The sequence below is a fragment of the Stigmatopora nigra genome, chromosome 18, assembly GCF_051989575.1.
Source record: "Stigmatopora nigra isolate UIUO_SnigA chromosome 18, RoL_Snig_1.1, whole genome shotgun sequence".
NCBI lineage: Eukaryota > Metazoa > Chordata > Actinopteri > Syngnathiformes > Syngnathidae > Stigmatopora > Stigmatopora nigra.
Genome location: NC_135525.1, coordinates 8,762,017 through 8,787,618, shown reverse-complemented (window position 1 = coordinate 8,787,618; position 25,602 = coordinate 8,762,017). Strand labels below are relative to the sequence as shown.

At 39.7% G+C, this 25,602-nt stretch overlaps 4 protein-coding genes across 11 annotated transcripts; 1 reads left to right on the top strand and 3 right to left on the bottom strand.

Moving 5' to 3' along the window:
- Positions 1-5,713: 5,713 nt before the first annotated feature.
- arl4d (ADP-ribosylation factor-like 4D) lies at positions 5,714-8,585 on the bottom strand. 3 transcript variants are annotated; one of them, XM_077738277.1, is made up of 3 exons: positions 8,532-8,585; positions 8,336-8,454; positions 5,714-6,496 (listed from the first exon to the last, which is right to left on the bottom strand). In XM_077738277.1, exons 2-3 carry the CDS (start codon positions 8,347-8,349, stop codon positions 5,815-5,817), a joined length of 696 nt encoding a protein of 231 aa, XP_077594403.1. In that variant the 5' UTR covers positions 8,350-8,454; positions 8,532-8,585; the 3' UTR covers positions 5,714-5,814. The 3 variants fall into 3 exon arrangements, with proteins under 3 accessions (XP_077594403.1, XP_077594404.1, XP_077594405.1); XM_077738278.1 differs by lacking the exon at positions 8,532-8,585 and having other exon boundaries at positions 7,209-8,349; XM_077738279.1 differs by lacking the exons at positions 8,336-8,454; positions 8,532-8,585 and adding an exon at positions 6,875-7,179.
- A 133-nt stretch (positions 8,586-8,718) lies between these two features.
- tmem106a (transmembrane protein 106A) lies at positions 8,719-11,081 on the bottom strand. The gene is made up of 6 exons (XM_077739560.1): positions 10,846-11,081; positions 10,040-10,196; positions 9,884-9,947; positions 9,656-9,809; positions 8,840-8,980; positions 8,719-8,766 (listed from the first exon to the last, which is right to left on the bottom strand). The coding sequence occupies exons 2-6, from the start codon at positions 10,176-10,178 to the stop codon at positions 8,719-8,721; spliced, it is 546 nt and encodes a 181-aa protein (XP_077595686.1). The 5' UTR covers positions 10,179-10,196; positions 10,846-11,081.
- Positions 11,082-11,301: 220 nt separating this feature from the next.
- On the bottom strand, positions 11,302-21,105 carry nbr1a (NBR1 autophagy cargo receptor a). Of its 6 annotated transcripts, none has more exons than XM_077738270.1 (23): positions 20,872-21,105; positions 20,559-20,621; positions 20,460-20,478; positions 20,347-20,369; positions 19,770-19,955; positions 19,077-19,145; positions 18,681-18,758; positions 18,348-18,610; positions 17,723-17,842; positions 17,276-17,563; positions 16,724-16,883; positions 15,793-16,041; positions 15,615-15,695; positions 15,453-15,528; positions 14,945-15,055; positions 14,660-14,833; positions 14,419-14,523; positions 14,224-14,321; positions 13,692-14,101; positions 13,443-13,519; positions 13,138-13,225; positions 12,926-13,025; positions 11,302-12,526 (listed from the first exon to the last, which is right to left on the bottom strand). In XM_077738270.1, the coding sequence occupies exons 1-23, from the start codon at positions 20,971-20,973 to the stop codon at positions 12,335-12,337; spliced, it is 3,132 nt and encodes a 1,043-aa protein (XP_077594396.1). In that variant the 5' UTR covers positions 20,974-21,105; the 3' UTR covers positions 11,302-12,334. The 6 variants fall into 6 exon arrangements, with proteins under 6 accessions (XP_077594396.1, XP_077594397.1, XP_077594399.1 ...); XM_077738271.1 differs by having other exon boundaries at positions 14,660-14,830; XM_077738273.1 differs by having other exon boundaries at positions 14,945-15,013.
- Positions 21,106-21,150: 45 nt separating this feature from the next.
- On the top strand, positions 21,151-23,524 carry psme3 (proteasome activator subunit 3). Its single transcript, XM_077738280.1, has 10 exons — positions 21,151-21,342; positions 21,741-21,773; positions 21,861-21,923; positions 22,001-22,105; positions 22,191-22,239; positions 22,320-22,438; positions 22,506-22,642; positions 22,723-22,777; positions 22,861-22,947; positions 23,023-23,524. Exons 1-10 carry the CDS (start codon positions 21,301-21,303, stop codon positions 23,101-23,103), a joined length of 771 nt encoding a protein of 256 aa, XP_077594406.1. The 5' UTR covers positions 21,151-21,300; the 3' UTR covers positions 23,104-23,524.
- Positions 23,525-25,602: the final 2,078 nt, after the last annotated feature.

Genomic DNA, 25,602 nt, shown 5'->3' with positions numbered 1-25,602 from the left:
TTTAGCACTGGCCTTCTCCTCCTCCTCCTCTTCTTCCTCCTCCTCTTCCTCCCATTCTGCCCACTCACTGCAAACATACACGCTGATACATTCTTACACATGACCAACACACACATGCATTCACGTTGCACGAGTGTTACCGGGCAGATTGGAGAAGAAGGCAACCTACTTATAGGATAAAAACGTGAATCTGAGTTTTGTTTTGATTACAAAAGAGTCACTCAGTTGCCCTAATTCATATCTTGAGGCGAAACAAGCTACTTTCCATAAAGTACATCTAAGAATATAATAAACAACATCACTAAGACATTCTCCAAGTCTTACATAAAGCCAAGTATGCATCATAGCAGCCATCATCACGACAGAAAACTTCCAGTCCTTCTTTAACAAAACATTCCTACAATACTCAAATATCTCGGCTAATCAGCGTTAACCATGACGACAGTCAAACAAAAGCATCAATCATAATCGGATCATCACATGATTTTTCGCCACATTTATAAAACAGTTTTAGCAGAGGAAAAATAGTGAACTTGCTCAGCCGTAAAGCTTAGAAAAGCCTGCTTAGTCTTAATTATAGGGTGTCATGCTCGATGTGTGCGAATTTCCAATACAGAATATGTTAGTAAAGGGAAAGGACTTGTAACTACACCCTTCTTGTACCACACATCAACACTACCAGTGGCAGAACAGATGTGGACAGGTCCCAGGGGCCATGACTATCAACGGGCCCCTTGACTCAATGCCTCCAGAGGACGTAGAACCCTCCAGATGACTAGTTGGATGCTTTGGTGGGGGTTTTACGGCCTGACATAGCAACACATAACAACTTATCATAGCTCTGTGCATCATCTTACATTGATTTTTCTTCAAGAATATGACAAAAATCCATGTTGTGGTAAAGCCAACTTGTCATTACACCTGCAGGTTTCTCCTGCACTGCGCCATCTGAGGCTGTCAGGGGAGTTCAGATCCCTTTTGCCCCGAGCGGCGACCCACTGCCAGGCAACCGAGCACCTCCTGCGTCTCCCCTCCTGATTCACCTTCAATGCGGAGGAGCTGCTGTCTCATGACAAAAGCTGCCTTGCAATGATGAGAAAATATTGCTTTTGCTCTCAAGCTAAAAGGAGATTACATCTTGATAAGTGATGATGCATTTTCACTTCTGCGATATAACAAAGAAATCATTGTTATGTTCAGAATTGGGGGAAGAAATTGGGTGATGTATTATTTTTTTTCCTAAAAGTACAGAGTGACCTTGACTGACTGACAAGAGTTTTTTTTTCCTTCACACTTCTCTGACTTTAATAAGTTCTTAATGAAAGAAGGCTGGAGGCTGTTTTTTTTGCTACAGATCATTGGAGGCAACATAAGGAGGATGAAAATAAAGGCCACAGGGGACATCATGCAGGATTTTCTATGAACTATCCTCTTTCTCTTGTATCATTAAGTCATGGATTTAACTGGGTTGAACTCCAATTTTTGTCTTATGACTTTGATTCCATTGCCAGTTAATTGGAATACGATATATTTTGCACAAAAAATGATGTTTTGTACCCATAGTACAATGAATCTCAGGGAAATATTCCAGGGCTTTTGTCATTGACATCGTTAAATCCCTTGTACTAAGTTCTGAAGAGGAACCCATGCGGATTAGATCTGGTATTTAGGACTTAATCACACAAATGAGCTCCCTTTCTGTTTGTCTCTATTCAAGCATGGCATTGCTTTTGTTCTGTCCAATTTCATGTTGTTGTATAAAAGATGGGTTTGTTTATCTGTTTTGGCCCCACTCGGCCCGAAACAAATTGTCATATTTGAGATTTTGGAAAGAGGATTTTTGAGTAGACAAAGCAGAGAAACATGCAGCTGTCACTACTTTCAACCAATCTCTAAGCAAACCTCTCAGCTGGGATTTCACCTTTTAACCAGGCTTCAATTTGACCCCCTCCATGACAGAAAGCAATATCAACAAACACCACATGCAAAACTGGAGGTCAACTCGGGTTGCACTTTAGTTCCGCAACAGTAACAAAATGTCAAAAATGGCTCTAAATTAAGACTATTTACCAAAAAACACCCAAATGGGTCAAAAATGGCTCTAAATTAAGACTATTTACCAAAAAACACCCAAATGGGTCTCCACAATGTAAACCATCCATATGACTTAATCAATATCAAACTTATCCATTGAGGTTGATGTATACATTACATGTCATGAGAACTATAGCATGTATCACAGTATTTTATAGCATTAAAACCACACAACTCACGACTATTCTTCGTGATCTTCTAAACATAGACAAGAGTTGAGAGGACAAACCAACCATCTCTTAGGAGCGCTTCATATAGTTAGTTACACATTCATCTATTTAGACATTTAAATGATATTGGATAGATTGAGGTGAAAAAGTGTAATCCTAGCGGGATAGAAGCCTTTCCAAAGAAAACACAGATCCAGATGTTTCTAAATAAATCTATGAAGAATCACCTCAACAGTACATAAGAACCATGACTCAATGTTCACCCAGTACAAGGACAGAGGATGAGGTCATCCATGAAGCCATGTTACAACCCCTACATCTGAACAAGCGGCAAGTTTATACCCCAACACACCATTTTCCCATGAATGACACACATTTTTGAGTCTAAATTATATTTCTGAAAAGTCCAACTAAAGTCAGCACTGAAGCTTTCTGGCTAAAAGACTGCCGATAAAGTCTAGATCTATTTTCCTTCCCAATCCCTACCCCTGCAAGCCCCCCTTCCAATCAGGCGTATTCGACTCTTAAATGGAGGCCAAGTGGCAGCTTTACGATCAGTGAGGGATAAAAGCGGCAGGGACTAATCCATGCACCCCCCCCCCTGGCAAGAACATTGTCCCTTTTCAAATCTTTGCGGACCCTATACGTCGTGTCAGACGACAACAACCTTTGCACACATTTGTGTAATTCCTAGAATGTCCTATTGTGAGAAATTGGAGACATAGTCATCATCTGAAACGGAGGGTCAATAGATCTCATGACTAAAATATTGATCTCCTACTCTTAGAATGGACCCTGCCCCCCCTCAGTCACCTCCTTTGGGTGGGACATGAAGCCACAAAAGCAATCTGACCCCCTCGTCACCCTTCAAGGACTGATGAAGTCAGGTTACTACGGGGATAGAAAATTATGTTTAGGGACTTTTTAGGGTTTTCCAATCATTTGAGAATGATTACACCAAAAACAACAATCAATTTCTTTCTTAAACACAGTTTAAGTGACCAAATTGTGCTATAATTTTGTCACTAAGTACTAGCTAGGGGAGTAAAAGAAATGATCATCAATTCTGGTTGTGACATCACAACCAAAAGACTGGGCGTAGCTGGTTGCCCAATCAAAAGTTTGTGGTTGAAAACCAGAAAAGCGTTATGCCCAAGGTCTTCTTACCACTGACTTTGAAAGACATCCAGCAACATTAAGAGTGGATGATTACATCTTGCTAGGTAGTGGGTTAACAAGTGCCTATAAAGTTTTGTAGCTGAGAACCGGCACTGTGATATTTTAAACTCCAGAAATGAAGCCGTCTTTGCTTTATGTCCCATGGACGAATACGCTCGCCTGCTGGGGAACCTGTCAAGAAAACGATGTAGGAAACATGAGGGAGACTAAAAATTAAAGATCATGCAGCTCTCTTTCAGTTCATCTCCATGGGGGGTGATCTGATTGCAAATGGGGAAGTTAGGCAGTCACAAATCAGCATGAGGTTAGCATAACATTCTGAAACTCAGGTTAAATACACAATTTCTATACACAATTATAGTTGTGTTTAACTAACTTCAGACTGTAACATCATTTCCATTGATTGAGCAATGGTTGACCATGCATGGGTTTTTTGCCTATTGTAGTTATACCCTTACTTACGAAAATATTTGGTTACAGTACTTTTTTCTTAAGTTGAAGTAGATTTCGTAACTTGGATCTTTTCCGTATCTCGAGACATTTGCTTCCGAAACCTGAAAATTTCAAACATAGACATTTGTAAGAAGAGTTATGACTGCATTTTGATCCAGATCAAAGAAAGAGAACTATATATTTTCTTAATCTAAATACACCAAAAAACTTCCTTTAAAGAATCCAAAGTAACCCATGGTTTGATTGACAGCTCCACAGTTTTTCTGTACTACTGCTGCTTGTTACTATGCAAATGTAGTCAGCAGGCCAGATGCCGTGTGGAGACAATTGTGCCAAAGGCAACCTTGAGAAACTTTACTTCATTTTGCCTTAATGAGGTCAAAGGAACCGGTAGTTGGGAGGTGGAGGTCGCACAAGTATAAAATTCTCAAAAACATTGCAGGGCTTTTGAGGGGTTGCGTGCAAATTGCAATTCATTACCTCATCATTTCGTGCAAGACAAACACACAAGAGAAGTAGCTTAACAATGCACTACTGTTATAAGGCTTTGTTGCATAATGCAGTCAAGTGGTAGTATTGGTTGTATAAAGATTTGTCTTAACCACAAATATGTCAACATTGTTACATGATACTTACAGGTTTTAAATAGCACCAAATCAGGCGATTTAAAAGAATTGACCCACCATTAAATAAGCGCAATTATACTACGATTAGGTAAGAACAAACCTAAAAAAAAGTACCCAATGACTTATATAAGATAAACAAAACGACAATGCCCCAAATTTGGTGGTTTGTTTTATTAATTGAGCAATATTACAAAAACATACAGATTCTAGTTTTGTAGCCACATGAAAAAGTTGTATTTTTTCCATAAAGGAGTATAAGGATGCAGTGGCAGTGAAAAACTTCTAATAATTTTCATCATGAATCGATTAGGTTGATAAAAATGTAACTAAGTCTAGAAGACAAGGACATATTTACACGAGATTACGTCATATTTTTAGCAATAATCAATAATTATTCTAACTGAGTCCAGACATATACGTTAGTCTCATGCCTTCCAGATGAATACAACAAATGTATTCTCGTGTATTGTTATTCAAAATATTAAAAAATACTTTAAATTGACAAGCAATTACTTTTGTAAGATAAAAAAATCTAATAAACTATTGAACAGGTCATTTGGAGAGAAGACTATATCATAAAAGCACTTTATAATTGGAAGTATCAGCATATAATGGGCAGCTTCTTAAGAAAAAGGATCAATTCCTTCCACACATGCTGGAGTTCTACGCAAAATAACAATAACAATTTGTGGGGTACTATCACAGGATTAAATGTATTAAGTTTGTAGTCTATCTCAGGCCTTTAGACTTATTTTTAGTTTGAAATAAGAACGCAGTGGCACCTTACAATGTAAACTGACTTGACTGACTCACAATATTCTAGTTTGGAGGGCAAAACTACAATATTAGTACCAGTACCAATTCGGTCTGATGGAGTGTTAATAAATAATGTGCTTATATGTCTAGCGCCATCAGTGGCAGCGTGTCTAATCACATTTAAGTATATACGGGAATTTAATATTAAAAATACAATTTGGAGAGCCCCAAAAACATCGAAAAAACACGAAAAAAAACCTCTGCTTCGTTTTTATGGCTTACAAAATGTATTCTAGTTTTAGGAAAAAACTAATTCTATGAAACTGTTTTTTAAGAACACTTTAGGTCACTACAGCACTGAATTTTAAGTCATTATGATGGTACTTGGTGACCCAAGTATATTGTCATCAGCACTGCTATTACTATGGATAAAAAATAATAAAGGGGGCGGTCATATTAAGAAGGATATTTTTTACTATATGTGGCCAGTCTCAGTGGGTTACTATGGATGGAATTTTTGTTATTCCACATCATCTTCATTTCCTCCTGCCCCTACTGTGCTTGACCATCTTCTTCCTCCTTATAATCATGTCATAGAGTTTCTCCAAGCCTTGCTGCACACCATGGCCATCCACAGCACTGCAGCTATGCACGTGACGTAGCGTTCCGGCACTGAGTTCCTGCACCCCCAACAGTTTCTCAACCTGACTAACGGGAAGAGCCGTGTCCAGGTCCTGCTTGTTGGCTAAAATCAGTACGGGTACGCCCTGGTTCTCCGAACTGCGACAGATTTTATGGAGCTCAGCCTTGGCTTCCTCCATGCGTTCAACTTCAGAGGCGTCCACCACAAACACGAGGCCGTCAGTGCGCCTGGTGTATGATTTCCACAGAGGTCGAAGCTTCTCTTGGCCGCCCACATCCCAAACGTGGAAGGTGACGGCCCTGGAGCCGCCCACAGGTACCTTCACTTTCTCTGTGTTGAAGCCTTTGGTGGGGATAGTTTCCACAAATTCTTTTAGTTTGAGACGATAGAGGAGAGAAGTCTTGCCGGCTGAATCCAACCCTATGACGACCACGTGTAAGCATTGGAAGGCAAGTAGGAAGGAGCCTGGGGGTGCCATGTCGCTCAGCTGGTTACCCATTATTCCGTGAGGATGCCCAGGTTGAGCCTGTGGGGCTTTTTTAGTTGGTGCACATCTCAAGCACGACACCGGCAACCTTAAATAGGTCCACAAGCCAAGTTAAAGCATTAAAAAATAAATTGAAGGTTGAAATATGTAACTCTAAAATATGTTTTCATATTTCTTAACTTTCATGCACAAATTATATTAAGCCAACTAACGAGTTGCCAATATGACTGATCATTACTATTACTATTTAAGGTTTTTATGTGGCCAAAAAGTCATATATGGTTAGAATCCCAACCTAAAAATAGCTGTCAATCTCCCTGAAATATTTCAAGTGAGAGGAAAGACCGAATGATATTCCACTAAACTAAATAGTAGACAATGTGCAAGTCCAATTTTAACATTGTTTTATATTAGTTGTAGAGACAAAGACAATTTAATTGAGGCGTTCAATGTCTTATTTACCGACCCTAATCCTCTTAGAGGACTGTTCAACCCCTCACGTTCTTTTCAGTGCATCGTTGGGTTGAATGCATCCACGCATGCAGATGGTACTGATGTTTTAATCCGGTTGTTGATCATGATTTCCATCATAACCACTTCCACTGCTTGTTTACACAGACGATTTTCCCAAAAACTAATACTACACGAGCACTGTATAAGCAAACAATCTTCTTTGCATGTTTTAATCCCTGCCTATCGACCTAAATGTTTAAAACGAACGCGCATAGGAATATCAGTAATAAAGTGATCCCTATAAAACAACGCATATTTAAAATGAAAATTAAGAGTGGAAAACGTACCTTGAACAAGGTATCCAAGGCTTCTTCAAAGCCGTGAATGCATCACTTGTCACTTGTCAACGCGCAGAAGAAAAGGCAAAATGTCTTTAAACGAATCCATGTTGCACTTTGTCATCGAAACACGTCGAGTTTGCGCCCCCCGCCCCCAGCCGCACGCACTGAGGCTTTCGCTTCTTGGCCCCCACCGCAATCGCCAGCGCCACGCACGCACTTCACTCGCTAGAACGGTGACGTCACGGCCAATCGACCGCGCGACCGCGTCGGAAAATTGTTGTAATAGCGGTGTAACGACGACACGTTGTGGACCAGAGTGGAACTGCACTTTCTATAGTACAAGTGAACCCAGCAAGATAGTATTATCATACTAGTTTAAAGTTTTCTTAAAACTTTTCACCAATTTATATTAGATTATAAAAATGTAACCATTTTCTCATGTGTTTCTTCCATATGATATGAAAATAAACTATGTCTCAGCCTCAAGAAATATTTCTGCTCGACCTAGTAAACAAAACAATGCAAAGTGAGTGCCTGGCTATGACAAATATATAATGAATATTTTTGCTGTAGATGCGAATTTATTTCATGAATAAAACATCAGATTAAACGATGTTGAGAAGGTTTTTCAGTAAACACTATGATATTCCAAATCCATTTGTTATCTAAATACTGGACAATTATCACATTTAAATGGATTTTTTCCCTTTAGTCAATAGTTTGAACTTGACTTGGCTCCAATAAAGTGCAACAATTAAACAATTTTCTAACAAACACGTGTTAAACTTCCACTAAAGTGCCACAAAGGTGCTTCTTTGGTTGCAGTAAAGCGAGATATTCACAAAATGTGAGCCCACATTGAGAAAATACTTTCTTAACTACTCTTAGGGTACTCTAAATAGTCAAGACCATCACAGCCCACACAAGAATAAAAACTAATCCCTAAGCACAAACCACACCTCAGGATAATCACTCCGGATCACCTTTGAGAGACATTTGACAAGTTGCTGACGATTTTCATAAAGAAAAGAGAAAAAAAAAAGAGAGCTCATGCATTCCAACTCATGTTTGTACCCCAGTGTAAATAGTTTGCGAGACCCACACAAACACACACATTCATACACTTTGGTTACTTGTGCGAGATCATCCGACGGGGTGCGGTGAGGTGGAGTTGGTTCCGCAGTCGATGTACTCAAAGGTGTGCACGGACAGCTGCTCCGTGTGGGACAAGTAAGAGATGTTCATGGTCATCCTGAAAGAGGAAGGAAAGGTTAGCGGTTCATTAAATCACCCGCAAAACCAACACTCTCTTGTGGACTTGGTACTTACTGCAGTTCAACGAATAAGGTGTGGATTTTGAAAGAAGTGGATTGGCAGAAAGCACTAGAAGACATCAGATATGTTATGAAAGGTCAAGCACTATATAATCAGTCAATGGCAATTTTGCATTAAAATGAACCCTGGTGGAAATTCCTCAAGAAATGTAAAGGTATATTTCTATGATCATAATGTATGCTTACCTGAGGCCTTTTTCAGTAATGGGCAGGCCAATCTGATATGTGTACTGTTGAGGAAAGAGGAAAATTTATTTAAAAAATAATAAAAAGATACATAGCGAGCAAAATGAAAACACTTACCAATTTTTTTGAACGTGATGGGATGGAAGACATGTTGGAAAACTTGATTTTGCTCACCACTACATGAAAGATTAGACCCTGAACATCCAACTCCACGATTTGGACTGGTGCAAAGTTGTCATTGGAAACACTGATGAGGTTCTGAAAGATTGGGGGTGGAAAATGATTAATTCAACAACTATAACAAACACAAACAGGCTAATAGTAAAAGCAGTACACAATTTTGACAAGACCAAAAACACCACAAAATCACACACCTTGTCAAGGGGAACTTTGTCCTTTATCCCACCCACTGCTTTAAAATAGGTCTACTTTAACAGCACTCAGTCATGTGAATGCAATATAACAGGTCATGAAAAACTTTCATTGGAACTTTTCTGTAACATCAACAGAATTTGAATCAAGAACAGTCTTTGAAAGCACTAAGTGTCCAATCCATTTTGACTGGAAGAAGTAAATGAATGGACGCTTCCCAGTCAAAATGGACTGACCAATTGTGACAGCGATAGACGTCCAATCCATTTGGATTGAAGAGGGTTGGCCAGTCAAATGTGATAGATAGTCTGTTTGATAGCAAAAAGTAATTTTGAGTCAATTGATATTTTTTATGTATTAAATCCATAAATCAGACAATTTTGAGTATTGTTAAGCTTTCACAATAAAAACTCATAACCTTATGGCAAGGGGGTATCTAAACCTTTTTGTTTAAATTGAAAGAATGTGGAAGCCAAATTGAAACGTTAATGTAATTTAACCTTTTTTGAGACTACTTTATGAAAGAAAAACATCAGCCGAATGACTGATTTTTTGACTCACCGTGACCTCCATTTGCACCATGTCCGGGGTGAAGTAGACCATGACGGATTGTACGGAAATAGGAGACAGTGTGACGCTCCGGGGGAAGAGGAAAAAGAGGATGAGGCAGCTGAGGAAGATACACAGCGCCATGGTCACACACACGTACAGCTTCCTGCAATAGAATCTTAATATTAATAACAGAAAGGATAAAAAAAGTATGAGAGTCGCTATTGGAATTGTCCATACGTGTGTCTGGGTTTGAGTCTTTTATCATTGCAAGGGATCACAGCAACCAGTTGGTCTTCATGGCCTGTAAATACAAATATAGGGAGATAAATATTCTGTGTTTATCCAGTATTTATATATAAATTGTCATGGTGTGACGTTTTGCTGATGTCTGACCTCTTGGAATTCGTCCAGTGCCACGACAGGTAGGGCAGGTGTCTCCCACGATGGAGCCATAACGTGGGAAATGTTTTAGTGTCTTTGTTGACTCGAAATCATTTTCACACTCTGGATTGGAGATCTCACCCGGAACCATGATGCTCTCTGGAGGTCTCTTAAAAAATAAAGGAAAGAATGAAAAAATGTGCTTCTTCAGCAAAGATAGATTATGAGTGTGACTCTTAAGTCACACTGCCCGTAATAAATGAACAATAAAATGACTCAGTGTGACACGACTAAAACGTTTGCCAAATTGTGCACAATACTGAACTACTTTCATTCTTTAAATAAAATAACAATAGACACATTGTCAGGATCTACTTTTAGTTGCGTCCAAATCGACGCGTAAGTTTCGATATCACTGCGCCATCCACTTTCTTTCTTGTTAGACGCGCATCTTTTAGTTGATGACATTTGTTTTAATTATATTATATTCTGATCGCACTATGTTTAACAGTGGAATAAAAATGATTCATTACAATATGTTAAATGGATTCCATGTTGTTTGTGGACATCACGAGACTCACCATGACGTATATTTAATTTGGTAAATGGTTTGCAGTTGGTGCATGGGGGTTCTGCATAATTTGTATGTATTAATGCCCGACTCTTAAAATCTACATTGTTTGGTTGACAAATACATCATAAGTCCCTGTCCTCTACAAGCAAAACGTCACCACTACTTTAATGTTAATGCTTTGTCCCCCAGTAACATTGATGTTTGTTTTTTAAGGAAAATATGACATGTGATAAGAAGTACTCACGACAAGTCAGCGATGTCCTTCGTTTCAAACTGCAGACGTCATGCCTTTGCTTTTCACAGTAGCCCAACTGTGCAAAAGATAATCTGTACATGTAAAAGCTCTCGTTTAGTTCTCAGTTGTCCTCCTACGTTATTTACCAAACTGATTTCTCCTGACACAATTCTAAAACGTGGAGGAGCGCTTCCGTGTTCTTCAGGTGAAAGGTCGTTTATACTGACCCAAGTGGAGAACAATGTGTACTGCAACGCTCAAGTGACATCATATGAACGCAGTTCATTTAAATGCCTTACACTTAATGCTAACTGCAATTTAAGACATTTGAAACCTCAAGTTAATTAAATGTAAGATATTGCGTGACCAAAATGTAACTTGGAGTGACATACTAGTAGGAAACCAAATGCAAATATACAATGTAATTATAAATCAGTATGTATACAATCAAGGTGCATCATAAACTGATAGGCGAGATGCTGTTTGTTTATTTTGGGATCTACAGCAGAAAGGTTGTTGTGAAAGCATTTACAGGAGAGAAATGTGACAAGCAGATCTTTTCTACGGTATCAACATTCAGCACAAGAGACAGCACGACTACAGAAATCTCCGAATCACTCACGCTGATAAAATAGGAATCTGCATCAGAACACTCACCGCATCACAAGCAAATCTATTATCCAAGTATGATTGACGAAAAAGGCATTAACAATAATAGTACTAAAAGTTGTTGGTATCATACTGGAGTTTTGAGGAATGTGTTGTTTTGCAGAGACATCTCAAGTCGCTAACACGAGCTTCACTAAGTTTTGGTGAGAAGAGCGGGGAAAAGGCGTCAAGCGGACCACCGGAACACCACTCCAAACTCCCGCAGTGATATTTCTTTCGATATAGTATATTGTTTGTATACATTCCACACGTCAACGTCGAAAAGAGAACAGTACTTGGATACAAAAAAGATTGCATTGTTTAGGCAGAGTGGACTAATGTTAACGGAGAAATGGTGGCGTTGCTATTTGCACTTATCTACCGCATTCAGCTGCTCTCACCCGCGTTTTTTCCACTATGCCTATCTGGAGAGACCTTATGTTATTACCACAATGTAAATAAAACAGCCTTCACCTGTATTTACCAATCAGTATGTGTTTTTTTGCCATTTTCTCCCAGTCCACATCAGATTAGTCTTCCACAATGATCCTTGGAACCCTGTCTAAGCTTGTACTACAAAAAGTACTTTGTGTCAACATGCCATGCAGTGAAAAATAGAGATGTCCATCCCATCGAAAAGATGCCCATATATAAAAACACTAACTTTTCCCTCGTATCCCCCACATAGAAAGATCACCACCACGCATTTAAATATACTTCTAAACAACTTACTTGGTCCAAATGAACACAACGATACCTTGCTCACCCTTTAAGTATGTCTTGACAATGTATTGAAGAAAGAAAGAAGGAAAAAGGAAATAAAAGAGAGACATCATGGCATGCCTTCCCATCAGTGTGGAGCCTGGACAGCACGTCCTAGCGGGGCGTCCTCGGCCATCTGTACCAGCTCGTTGACGGTGTGCAGCAGGTTGTAGCTATGTTTACGCAGCAGACGCTGGTTGAGACGCCGGTCCCGGAAACCCATCTCTAACAGCATGGCCATTAGCGAGGGATCCTGGCGGGCTGCTGGGTCCACACCACGCTACGTAGAAAAATGACAAGTCACAAGTTATATTTAGTACATTTGGTGATGCCAAGTTCATCAAAAATGTAAGCAATTATTCTGTTCAACTATAGTAACGATTAAAATAACAAAGATTTTAAAAAAATGGCCTCCAAGGATCAATGGGAAATTATATCTATTATAATTTTCTACATACAATAACCTATTGCTTTTGTAAAGAATGTTAATAGAAAATTATATCCATTATGATTTTCTAGAAGAAAAGAATACCTTTTTTTCTGTGTACCAGTGAAGAAAAAGTACATAAAAGTCCAAAATGACTCTTCATTATGTCATTAATACCCCATGTCACATGGGCCTATTAGTATTAAGGTATAAATGACATCACAAAATGGCTGCATCCATGAAAAGATGTACCTGGATGGGACAGTTTGGCCCAGGAAACAGAGCCTTGTAGGCGGACGCTGCCACTGAGAGGGCCCCCTTGACCAGGCCCTCGGTGAGACCCCCTTGACCCCTGCAATACAATGCAAAGTTTAGCTTGCTTTCTTAAAAGATCTCAAAACTATTTTGGCATAAAACTTGTATTTTAACAAAGTTGAGCAAGTAATGGGACAAAAATTAATCACCTAGGTTGTAGTGCGTTGCCAGGTCTGGGGTTGTACGTTTCAAAGGCACTGGATGCTGAGCCTGCGGATCTAGACAGACCCGATGAAACTGCAGTCAAAAGGAAAAAGGGGAAGAAAACAAAAAAGGACCGTCACGCTAGCAAATGAGAAGAGGAAGAATGCTTTCTGCTGAAGTGACACATTGTGCTGTTCTAATTTCCTTGTTGAACCACAAAGGATTTCCTCTTTAAGACTAAAAAGGGAATGAATACTTTACCCACAACAACATGACATTATTATTTACAGTAATTCTTTCCAAAACCCACCGTTGGCGTGGACCCTTTCCGTGTTAGACTCTTCTGCTGCATCACATGCATCCTCTGCCAGATATAGAGCCTCAGACCTGAAATAGCAATAGAGAGGTCACTTTATATTTTTAGGAATAATTTGGAATTCATTTTAAGCCATTATTATGTCATTGTGAATAGACTTAGTATTAACTAATATAGTGAGTTTTTTCCACTGTATTCTCAGGAAGAGTTGTTTTTGAGCACACTTTTTTTGCAATGTCTCACCTGGGCGAGTAGTTTGCTGGTGGTGGGGGTACCACTTCTGGTGTGAGGGTGGCGGTATCCAGTGTTTGTGAGGCGCACAGCATCTGGTTGACACTGGAGTGGATGGTGAGGGCGCCTGGGGTCATATCATCGCCTGCAGGGTCATCCTCATCGTCCTCCGATTGCTCTTCGTCGTCCCGTTCCCTCTCTTCTGGTTGTAGGGGTGGCGACGCCCCTCCTGCGTCCGATGTGTAGTCCTCCTCCTCCTGCAGCGGTTCAGGGCTGGCCAGTGTTGCCGTGACGACCGCATCCGGCTGAGACATGGCCGAGCTGTACATTGACTCTCCGAGTGGACGGCTCATGTCGAAGCAGTCGGGGAGGACGATGATGAAGTCGTCGCAAGAGGAGGATGAGGACGACTGGCTGCTCAACTGGGGAGAAAGTTTGATAATTGTTGAGGTTAACGAAGTTTGACAGACTGTTGCGATCTTAGTGGTTTTTAGAGACAATGGCGGGTTTTGTTCGCAATGCATTTTGAAAACATAGCGCTCACCTCATCCCAGTCATCCACTTTCTCCTCCTTACAATCTTTTGCATCTTCATCCTCGTCATCCTGATGCGGATCAGCTACCGGAATGTCACCAACGACTTCTGCCAAGAGAAATTTTGTCAAAAAAGACAAGTACACATGAATAATACCAAATATATTATTGCAGGTGATACATGTTTGAGTAGAAGTGGCGCTAACCTGGTGTTGTTGTTGTTGTTAGCCCGCCAACCTCATGTTCTTCCTGCTCGCCCTTTTCGGATGGGGGCCACGGCTCCAGGGCCAGTTTGGAACCATGTAAAACCACTGTGAGAGAGACGAGAATGTCAGACAAAGACAAAACTACTGCAAATGTACCTATCTGTGGTAATTCAAGGTAATGCATTCTTTAAGTTTAAGAAGGTGGGAGCAACTCCTTTGCAAATTTGCTGTCAGTTCTTACCTTGTACCTGGCGGGGGCAATGCTCCTGATTCCTACGCACAGGCCTGTGGTCAGGGGCCTCCTCCAGGGTAAGTGAGCGGATGACCGTCTCGCACAAGAACTGAGCGCCACTGATTTCCTCTTCATGCTCCTCACTTGGGACAGCTGCCTCCCACGGGTGTCCAGTTTTTCCTTCTAGGACAGAAAGCATTCTTGTTTAATGCAGTCTTTATGGTAGTATTTTTCAAGTCGAAAAAAGCCATATAAACCATTCAAAGCTCTATATTTCCACTCTTAGCGTCTTACCATAATGTTTGCGAAGACCTGTAGCCTCAGAGTCATCTTTGATCTGCACAGTGAGCACCTTCTCGGGCCCTGTTGCATCATGGGGTAAAGGGGAGATGCAGGGTGTCAAATCTAAGGGAACATGTGGAAATGCCATTTTAGACACATTTTGAAACATGGCTAACAGTAAATTCTAATGATTTATGACAAAATAGAGTCTTAGACAGCATATTCCATTAAAAATATATAAATAGTGGTGTCCATGAGCAGCAAAATCTCACTCATCTGTCTTGGTATGCTTACTTTAATTACTTAAAAAGAATACCAGACATATTTTTTCCCCTCATGACACTAATTATAAACCAAACAAGAGCTCATAACTCCAAAGTAATACAACTCTGTATATTCCTTTCATGACCTTTCCATGCAGTACTGTGCTATGAATTTATTCCTATTTAAAACCTTAATAAATTGAAAAACACTAATTTAAGTTGACTTTTTCCTTCAACAACAACAAGCCATCTCTTACCCACTGGAGTGTTGTTAGGAACCTTCTCCAACTCCTGCACTATGTTGATATCCATCAACTCAAATGACAAAAGGTCCTGGCAGAAAAAAAAATACATCTCAATGATTACCCAGAATTAAGAGTGCACTAGAGTATGTGTGTGGTGGGGTCAAAGGTGGGCACCTGTGCTGTTAACAGGTCTACGTAGGGCATGAAGAAGCCATTGTGGCAAACGTCCACCGCCAAACACTCCTTAGAGCGAACCTGTCAAACAATGCAGTATTAGCAGAATATGGTTAGTATGTGAATGTTTTAACATCCAAAATTAAAAAGGTGAATTAAAAATAGACAAATGTCTCACCAGGCGCTTCTGTTGTTGCTCGAGTCCATTGACGCCATTGCCCGGCTCCACCACAATGCTGCACCACACGCGTGGTCCAAACTGATGGCCGTGGTGGGCTAGTCGCCAATGCGAGGTATACGTGCCCTCCATCACGGGTGCCAAAAAGGTCACGCTGACTACGCCAACTTGGCCTGGTAGCAGCAGTGGCACGGGTACGGACCTCCTTTCCTCCGACGCCAAGCCGAGGTTGCCCCACATGAACAGCAACTGGGCGCACGTGTGTGGATTAACACAAAATTGTAATATACAAGAGGCAGTGTGCAATCAAAAAATAATAATGAACAGATAAATGAGGAGTAAAGGTCAAAGAGTGCACTACTCATAAAAAGTTAGGGATATTTCTATATACATTGACTTTTTAAAACTTTTGCATGTACATGTTCAAAAGTTTCAGGTGTTTTTTTGTTGTTGTTTTTCTAATACCAGGACCTGAATTTCAAAACTTAGTCATTGATTTATAATCATTTTCCAAAAAAAAAAGAATGTTCAGTCAAGTTGAATTTAACTTTTAAATTCAATTCATTTGTATTCAAAAACATTTCTAATTATTTACCAACAGATTTTATTTACCTTTATTTTCAACTGTATTTTTCTCTCAAAATTAAAAAAATATATATACTAAATGATATATTTCTTATTTTTGACCATTTTCTAAGTATGCAACCAACCAAGCAATTACTTTAATGCTATTACTTTTCTCCTGATCATTAAAAAACACAGGTTGTTATATTAAAACTTTCATTAAAAATGTGAACTTTAACTTTTTGTGAGTAGCCTAGATTGATTCATTAGGAAAGGTTAAAAGGAGAAAAGGATCTCAGAGTGAAGCAGTGGACGTGTAGGCTGTCCTCTGGGAGGGAGGGGGTGGTCAGATTCGTGCAAGGGGTACCTTAGTCTCGGGGGTCCAGCCGATAGTGCCAGAGTTCCTCATCTTCCAGTATTTGATGAACTTGGTACCGGGCTCCAGACGAGTGCCATCCGGCAGATTTTCATCCAGAAACAAGGCGGCCAAAGTGGGCAGCAAGGAGGAGTGCGAGACCCCGGGACCCCTAGTTTCAAGTGTACAGAGCATTGTTGAAAACGGTCCTGCGCTCTCATTCTCTTTTTTTCTTGTCTACCAATCAATCAAAAAAAAAAAAAAACGCCAGGAGCCCAGATTTGCATGTATGTGTGTGTGTATGTGCATGTGTGTGTGGCTCAAAGCATTTGTCTTAGAAAATCTATGAAGCAGCAGCAGCGGAGGCAGCAGCAGTTTCACACTGAGGTAGTTCCGACATTTCCCCACCAGCGCGGAGCAGCCAGCCACACAATCATACAAACTAAATTACAAAAGATGGCATTTTGGTGGGGAAAAAAAAAGATTTTGTTTTGTTTTTTGCATCCGTGCTGGATTTGAAGCACCCAAGCACTTGTTCGGATGCCCTTCCCAGGCGGCGCTTACTCTGGACTGGAGGCCTGGGGATCGGGGGCCGGGGCGGGGGCGGGACCTGAGGCTGTGTCTGAGGCAGCGGGCGGGGGTGGCAGGGCGGGGGCCTGGGTGGAGGCGGAGGCCGTGTTAGTCAGGGTAACGGCTCGGCCCGAGGTAGAGGGCCCGCACCACTGCAAGCCCCGTTTCTCCAGTCTCAGTTTCTTCTTGATTTCCTTCACTTCGGCTCGTAGCTGCCTCCTTTCCGCTTTGAGGCGCTGTCGTTCGGCCTTGCGCACCGTCCTGTCTCCTCGTCGCAGGAACCTGATTTAGAATGTTATGTTTTTGTTGACTATCCGTTTTTTTTTCTTGCAAAAAAAAAAAAGGAAAAAGAAAAAATAATTCAAAAGCAAAAAGCCATCTGGTGTTTTGGAGAGGTTTCGCCGCCCCCCTTTCTAAAAAAGATGAGTACTGTTTATTTACCTTAATTCTCCCGACATGCCGTGCTCGGGGATGGACAGGGGGGTCTTGGTTCTCACGAGATTGTGGCTCGGGTCGTGGCTGTGCCGGCACATCTCACATAGGATGCAGGATGGGCAAACGCTGGAAAGGGGGGAAAAATAAACTGTTGAGAATAGTCCAAATGTTAGGAGACAATATTATGTGAAAATAGTCATAATACCATGAGATGCGTGTCTTCAAAAAATTTAATATTACAGGAATAATGTTAATATAATGAGATTAAGGTCATGTATATGTGTGCTTATATACGTATGTGTATGTATATATGTGCTTATATATGTATGTGCATGTATATATGTGCTTATATATGCATGTATATATGTGGTTATATATGTATCTGTATGTATATATGTGCTTATATATGTATGTGTATGTATATGTATGTATATATTTCAGCAACAGGCTTATTTGTTTAAGTATTTATTCATGTATTTATTTATTATCTATCTATTTATGTCTGAAATGCCTTTCCTATTTCTGCATCCTCACCCTCTTGCTACTGTGACAACGTAATTTCCCAAATACGGGATGAATACAGTTATCCAATCCAATCTGGCCACTCGCCACACATTATAAGACAACCTACCTGCACTTGTAGGCTCCTTCACATGTGAGTTTGTTGCAGCTGCTGCAATTTGGTGTATAACCAAGAGACCCGCTTGAGGTGGAGGGTCCCGGCCTGGGCCCGATAGTGTTGGCCGGGGGGCCTGGCCTCGGCCCCATGACGGCAGCGCCACTGCTACCACTGGCTTCGGGAGGCGGAGCTGCAGGAGACTTGTGTGTACAACACTGGCCGGAGAAGTCACTGCACATGCGCTCCACCACCTCCTTCACCACTTCATCTTTAAACTGTCAAAAAAAGGTACTTTAGCGGGATGGGAAGGATATTTTAAAATCTGACGTAAATGATAGTCCTTACCTTCTCCATGTAGGATCTGAACCACATGGGAGGAGGGTCATCTTCTGCTTTGGCTCCCTTGTTGTCCTTGGCAACCACCTGGAATCGAGCACATTTTAGCATCTTTTTGCCAAGATTGTAACAGACAGTTACAATCTTCAACAAGATACAGACTTACAATCCCATTTATGTGAAATACATTCAATTACTAAGACGAAGAAGCTTTTAAGGTTGGAATGTGGTAGAGATGGAGAAAAAGCTACACATTTTCACAAGAAAAAATGGTTAATATTGCAGCTAACTTATGATTTGAACAATTTTAAAATAGGATTCGTTTGACAGAAAGGTAGCCTTTTTGTTTTTTCCAGCTTTACACAAACAAATGAATATTAATTAGGAAATTTTGACTCATGTTACCTCTCCGGAAAGGACAGTCGCGCCTGTAGTTTTGCATTCCGAATATTCTATTTGTGGTTGTGGCCGCACCTTTAAATTGGAGCATAGCATGATTAGTTTTAGTTCTACAGCAAAATCAATTTCTTGTGTTGACCTGATTCTACATGGACTAATAAAGTCTGATGAGGATATTTTTTAAAGACATGCATTAAGTAGCAAAAATGCAGCAATAGCTGTTTGTTGGCATGATTACTGGGTCTTTGTTGCTATTTCTGGAATGTGTTTGTTACTTCTTACATAAGTTGGGAGGGGTTTTATTGATTCAAAAGTCACTTTTCTTCTCTTCAAAAATAATTATTGAATATCATAAATAATTATTGAATATGAAAAACAAATACCATCCTTGAATATGTGGAAAAATACTAAATTTACAATTTCCAATGTCAAAAAGTGTCTTTAGAGGCTGAATTTTTCTTTATTTTTTTGTGTTTAGCAATATTTCTAATTCATGGATCTTTTTTTTAAGTTTGTTTGAATTTATTCCCGCAATACCACGTTAATAATCAGGAATTTTCTCCATCTCTGCCAGTTGCAAAATCAAATAAAATATTGCCACTCTACTGTTTAACAATGTTGCACATGCCATTCATTATTGACTGTGCGTCATGTGACTCCTATGTACAATCATGAGAAAAGTACACAATGCTTTCTTACAGATTCTCGCTCAGGGGTGACCTGCGTGCTTTTGTCCACAGTCTTGACTCTCGACGGATAGGGGGGTGCAGGTCTTAAGTCGCCTTTGAGCTCCTTAACTTCGGTTTTGAGCGGCCCACCGCCGCATGCTCGTCCCTTCATCTTGTACACATTTATCCTCAGGTGGTTGCCTTGTTTTTCAGCACTCTGCTCACAAAAAAAGAAAAAAAATCACAGTGACGTGCAGTACACAATAGTACATGTCATCTAATAGGCCCACACACATTGTATTATGTCCTATGAAATTAGATCACCTACAATTTTCATCTTGTAAGAGAATGGTAGGTAGGGTTAGTGGATATTGCCTTTAACATAAATTGAATTAAAAAATAAATTTCAAACATATTCATTAATTGGAGGAATTAAATATTTCTGTAAATTAGCCCCTGGTACCCTTTGAACAATGAAAACTATTTATTCTTTTTACGATTTACTGTTTTTTTTTTAACGGATCTGCATTTTTAATCTCACACTTTAATTTTTAATATGGAAATTAACTGAACAGACAAAAAATCTTAGAAAATCAGCATCACAGTACCTTGATTGCTTCTTCATATTCCTCTAAAATAATAAAGAAGAAAATCACAAGTTAAGTTATTTGGAAGGGATCAAACATTTTTCAAGAAGAGAAAAAAATAGATTATTTCTCACCTTGACTGTTGATGGAAATCTAATAAAGAGCATTTGAATAATTAATTTAAAGACAAAAACATCCAATTATAACAGTCATATTGGCGATCACGTCATTACCTCTTCGCTGTCCTCATCAAAGTACTTGACTTGGAAGTGGCTGATTCCAAACGACGCTTTAATCTAAAATAGAAGCAAACAATTTGATCACAGTTTTGCTTCGGATCTGCCAAACACGTCAAAACTCGATCGATGCGACGTTTTTAATATTTAAAGGATCCCTACACTTCCGTAATCTTACTAGTAACTATAACGTGTCCGATTTCAAATTGTAAACGTAAACATTATGGCCCATGTGACCAGATCCGAAGATAGGCCATGTCTGGGCCTTGTTCTCCCCGAACTGCGCCAACACGATCGCCTAGCAGCTCACCCAGTCTTCCACCGAGATCCACTCCAGCTTGTCCAGGTCGCCCGACAGAAATCTCTTGACATTCCCTCGAAAATTGACTTTGATGGTAACCGGGAGCTCCATTTCGGGCCGATCGTGAGCCCACCCCGAGGAAAAAGTGCCTTTTAACCCGAGGTGTCGCCTGTGCGTTTGATTTCCCTGTTGCGCTCGACTGTCTTCTCTTGTTTACATCGTCAGCAGCGTCGAGAAAAATACAGTGACGTGTTGGCACATGCGCATTTTTACGCATACACCGCCCCCTCCCATCGCTGGTATGGTCGCGCGCTAATGTCGTCATCAGCACGATCGCCAAAGTGTGGCTGACAATCTGTAAAGCCACACGTTTCCCCCCGTCCAAGTCCATTTTAATGCTGTTGGGACATTCGTTCTTCGCCTATCCGACAGCGTAAGATGTCTTCACTGCTCAAAGTGGATAATGACATTAAAACCAAGGTACAAGATCTGTTGTAGTGATCTCAATTCAAGTTTGATCAAGCGCGTTAGCTTCCATTTGGGTAACACGATGTGAATGACCGGGCCGTGCTAACACCGGCTTGTTTCCCGCTTCCCCAAACGCAGTTTTTAAATACTCTTACAGGCTTACTATTTTGCGCCAACACGGCGGGTGATGTGTTTTATCAGTACGTTTGATGCCATTTGCCGATCTGCTAATTTAATTGCCAATTTGGGACATGGACGTGATAGGCTCCTTAGCATAAAGCTATTAAGTTAGCTGGATGGGTCAGACTGAAGGAGGCGAGAAGCTTCAGAGTTTAGAAAGCATGGATGAAAACATGTGAACAATTTTTCTGTACACTGAACTTGTATTCTTTCCCTCTCCACGGATGCAGGTTGATGCATTTAGAGAACGTATCACTGCAGAAGTAAGTTCAAACCACTGCAAAACCATTCAAATGCATTGCATTACATAAAACCATTCCAAGTATCCATCATTTGTTCTTCTCTTTCAGGCAGAGGATCTAGTTGCAAATTTTTTCCCAAAGAAGTTACTGGAACTTGACCATTTTCTTAAGGTTTGCATGCCTCACATGTTAAGTGATATTCATAACAAATTTTGCCAAAACATGACATGTATTTGTCTTGCATTCAGGAGCCAATCATAAACATTGTAGAGCTGAAGGAGATCCATTCGGATATCAACCTAACGGTGCCTGACCCAATCCTCCTTTCCAACCTTCACGATGGACTTGATTCAGTAAGCCATCATTTTACATGGCAAAGTTGCAAATATTGTTTTTGTCGGTGATTTGTTTTGTCAATGGGTGCTTCTTCTTTTTCAGCAAAATTCCAAAAAGAGAAAGCTGGAAGATGGAGATACAGAAGCCAAGGGTGAGATGCCACCTCCCATGAGGTTGTTTTAAAGGGGGAAGACGAGGGCCATCTTTGATTTTTTTCTTCTTCCCATTCAGTGACTGGCACAAAAGTCTTTGTCATGCCTGGTGGGATGATGAAAAGTAACAACAATCTGGTGGAACTCATCGAAAAAGTCAAGCCAGAGATCAGGACGCTCATAGAGAAGTGCAACACGGTGAGTGGACCTTGAATGGATGTTTTGAGGAGTGGTCTCTGACTTTGGCCTTTTTTGTCCTGCTTAGGTAAAAATGTGGGTGCAGCTACTGATTCCTAGGATAGAAGACGGCAACAATTTTGGGGTGTCCATCCAGGAGGAGACGGTGGCTGAGCTAAGGACTGTGGAAGGCGAGGCTGCTTCTTACCTGGACCAAATATCCAGGTTTGCCTAGTCTTCAACATGAAATTATTAGTAAAACAAAAATACAGTTTGGCACATTTTGTATGTTTGTTTTGTTTCAGATATTACATCACTCGAGCAAAGCTGGTTTCAAAAATAGCAAAATATCCTCATGTGGTGAGTCCATATGTAAATTATTATCATTTTTTTGGTCATACAATACTATTAAGAAATGAATAACTAAAAAAATCATGTTTTAGGAGGATTATCGGCGCACAGTAACAGAGATTGATGAAAAGGAATACATCAGTCTGAAGATTATTGTATCAGAACTACGAAATCAATACGTACGTATTTTGGGAAGCGATGATTTTTGGGTTCCAACACACTTCGTGAATTTATGCCTCTTTTTTTGTCTGCAGGTGGCGCTACATGACATGATCCTAAAGAACATTGAGAAGATTAAGAGGCCTCGAAGCAGTAACGCTGAAGCTTTGTACTGAAAGCCGCCAAATCCTGCCCAGCTTGCACGTTCTGTCATTTCAGTACAATCAAACAATTCCTTTACATACACAATGGACATCACATCAATGTTTAGATTTTTTTAAATTGTAAGACTTTCCTCCCCACATATTTTTGTTTTCTTTTTAAATTGTAAGATTTTCCTCCTCACATGTTTTAAATACATTAAATGCTCGGGATGTTGTATTCTAAGCAAAAGCGTAATTTTTTAATTTGACATTTATAGTGTAATTATGTTTCCAGAGCAACTTTTGTGTTCTTTGCCTGAAGGATGATAGAAAAGGAAAGTTTTACACCGTACAGTCAGCTTCTAGATCCTCAAAATGAAATGACCTCATTTAAAATATTGATTCTATAGAATAAACTTTTTTTTTTAAATAAAGTGAGCTTTTTATTTACAAATTAACTGTGTTGAAGTTTGGTTATTGCCTGTAGGTGTCACTGTGGGGTATTGGTACATTAATTTACCAGTTAAAATATCTCAATGTGATCCTATGTTTCAGCTAACATATTAAAAAAAGGACCAATTATCAATGCTTTCTTTCTTGAATAAGAATTATCAATACAAAAGGTTAGCTTTTGTACACAATAAGATTATTAATGTGTTCTAAAACACTCAAAATGCAATTACAAGTAGTTATGATTAAAAATATACAGCATATTGTTTTAAAAGGTTATTTAAACAGGTATTCTCATCTCATTATTAAGAAAACCATGCACTTACACCCATACCTAGGGGCAATTTAGAATGTCCAATCAGCCCACTATGCATGTTTTTTTTTCAATTGAACGTAGTGACAATAAAAAAGTGGTAACATTTATTATTACGAGGCTATTACGCCGTGGCTCACAGATAAGAAGCCTTGAGATATGCCGGTGGGAAAATGTCACAAGGTTATTATGTCATACGCGTGATTTTCTTCTTTGAACCTTGTCCTGATACATGTACCCAAAATACTGTCAAATATACATATTTGGTTGAAAAACAAATTGCATGGGATGCTCTATCGTCCTACTATTTTAATGCACTTAGTATGCAGTTTTGGGCCTGTACACAATTGAGTATAGGATAAAGATTGAGTAAATTGTCAGTACTTCAAGGAAAATTAGTGATCAGAATTGGTCCTTCGTTTTTACTGGGATTGAAAGACACAATATTGCATTTTAGTATAACTTTTTCAATAAACAATCAGTCATTATTCAAAACATTTAATGTTTTTTGTGAGTATTTTTTTCCTGCAGTACCAACAGCTGAAGTAAACTAAAAGTGACATTATAAGGAAATATTCGTAATACTAGTAAAGCTGCATTAACATTTTAAATTGTTCTACTAATGACTGATTTGAGTATTGTGACTGACAACTGCGAAACCTGTGGTTTACTGACTTGACTCCGAAATACTCTTATTACAATAAATCCTGTGAGTTACATAGCAAACTGATTGGCTGACTAGATTCTTATCGCTGGTATAAAAGCCGACTAAAGAAATTAGTTAATTTGAGGGACTAGATCAAGTTATGTGACTCATTAGAAGCAACTTGGACATAAATCATGTGATTTAGTGAGCTCAGATGTTGGACTAAAGTTAGACTATCCAGTAAAAAGTACAGTTATTTTTAAAAAGCTGAACTCTGATGGATTTAATTGACTTTTTGTCCTCCACAACACATTGTGCTCATTGATCATGCAGCGTGTGTTGGAGGCAGTGTCACAATTTGGGCTGGCTGATGAGCACCGCATGCTTGAGTTAATGTTTAACACACTCAATTAATCAGTATCAGTACAAAGCGGCCTGTGGAAGAAAAACACTGCTTTTGCGGGAAGCTCTTATTTGGTAAGTACCAATTAACTGGAATTTCTTTTTCCAAGTGTGCTAAAAAAAAAATCTTAATAGGTTTGATGCAAAAAATAGAACTAAGTGAATAAGACTACTTTGATTTGATCTGAATATCTTTCAAGAAAGAATACATTAAAAAAATATGTTTATAAGAAGTCAAACCCATAAAGCAAATGTAGTATTCTGCAAACTTTTAGCTTGACTACCTTTGTTTTGAGATAAAATTCTCTTCCAGAATCCAAAATGTATACAAAAAGGTCACAAGATCTCCACACAAAACAAAAACTTCAATTTCTTTCCTTTCTAGCACACTAGAAATTGCCTAAAAAGGTCTATTTGCAACAATTGAGCACCAAAATAAAACATCCCACTCCTCGAAGTCATCCAGCAAAGAGCTTGCAGAACCAACATGGTCGGGATTAAAAGTGCAACTGCATCCCCTTCTCAAAGGACAAGCAATAGAAAGCTACCAAATGTTCCGAGGAAAATATCCACAAGTCCAAGAGTCTGAGAAACCCTACAGAAGCGACAATACACCCTATTTTGAAACCAATTGAAGTGCCGTGCAGATATGAAGACACTGAACAGGCCTTCATAGCTACTGCATGATGTCTGTAGATGCAACACTAGCTCAACCCCCCAA

Bases quoted from the DNA above. Each gene is read 5' to 3' on its own strand.
- psme3 (XM_077738280.1), top strand. From the start codon at position 21,301: ATGTCTTCACTGCTCAAAGTGGATAATGACATTAAAACCAAG. The intron at 22,240-22,319 runs GTGAGATGCCAC...CTTCCCATTCAG, and splicing joins TGGAGATACAGAAGCCAAGG to TGACTGGCACAAAAGTCTTT. The intron at 22,778-22,860 runs GTGAGTCCATAT...ATCATGTTTTAG, and splicing joins TAGCAAAATATCCTCATGTG to GAGGATTATCGGCGCACAGT.
- nbr1a (XM_077738270.1), bottom strand. From the start codon at position 20,973: ATGGAGCTCCCGGTTACCATCAAAGTCAATTTTCGAGGGAATGTCAAG. The intron at 17,564-17,722 runs GTAAATAAACAG...ATTCTAAATCAG, and splicing joins GGCATGTCGGGAGAATTAAG to GTTCCTGCGACGAGGAGACA. The intron at 15,696-15,792 runs GTGAGACATTTG...ATTGTTTGACAG, and splicing joins AGCAACAACAGAAGCGCCTG to GTTCGCTCTAAGGAGTGTTT.
- tmem106a (XM_077739560.1), bottom strand. From the start codon at position 10,178: ATGGTTCCGGGTGAGATCTCCAATCCAGAGTGTGAAAATGATTTCGAG. The intron at 9,948-10,039 runs GTCAGACATCAG...TTGTATTTACAG, and splicing joins CACTGGACGAATTCCAAGAG to GCCATGAAGACCAACTGGTT. The intron at 8,767-8,839 runs GTAAGTGTTTTC...TTTCCTCAACAG, and splicing joins CATCACGTTCAAAAAAATTG to TACACATATCAGATTGGCCT.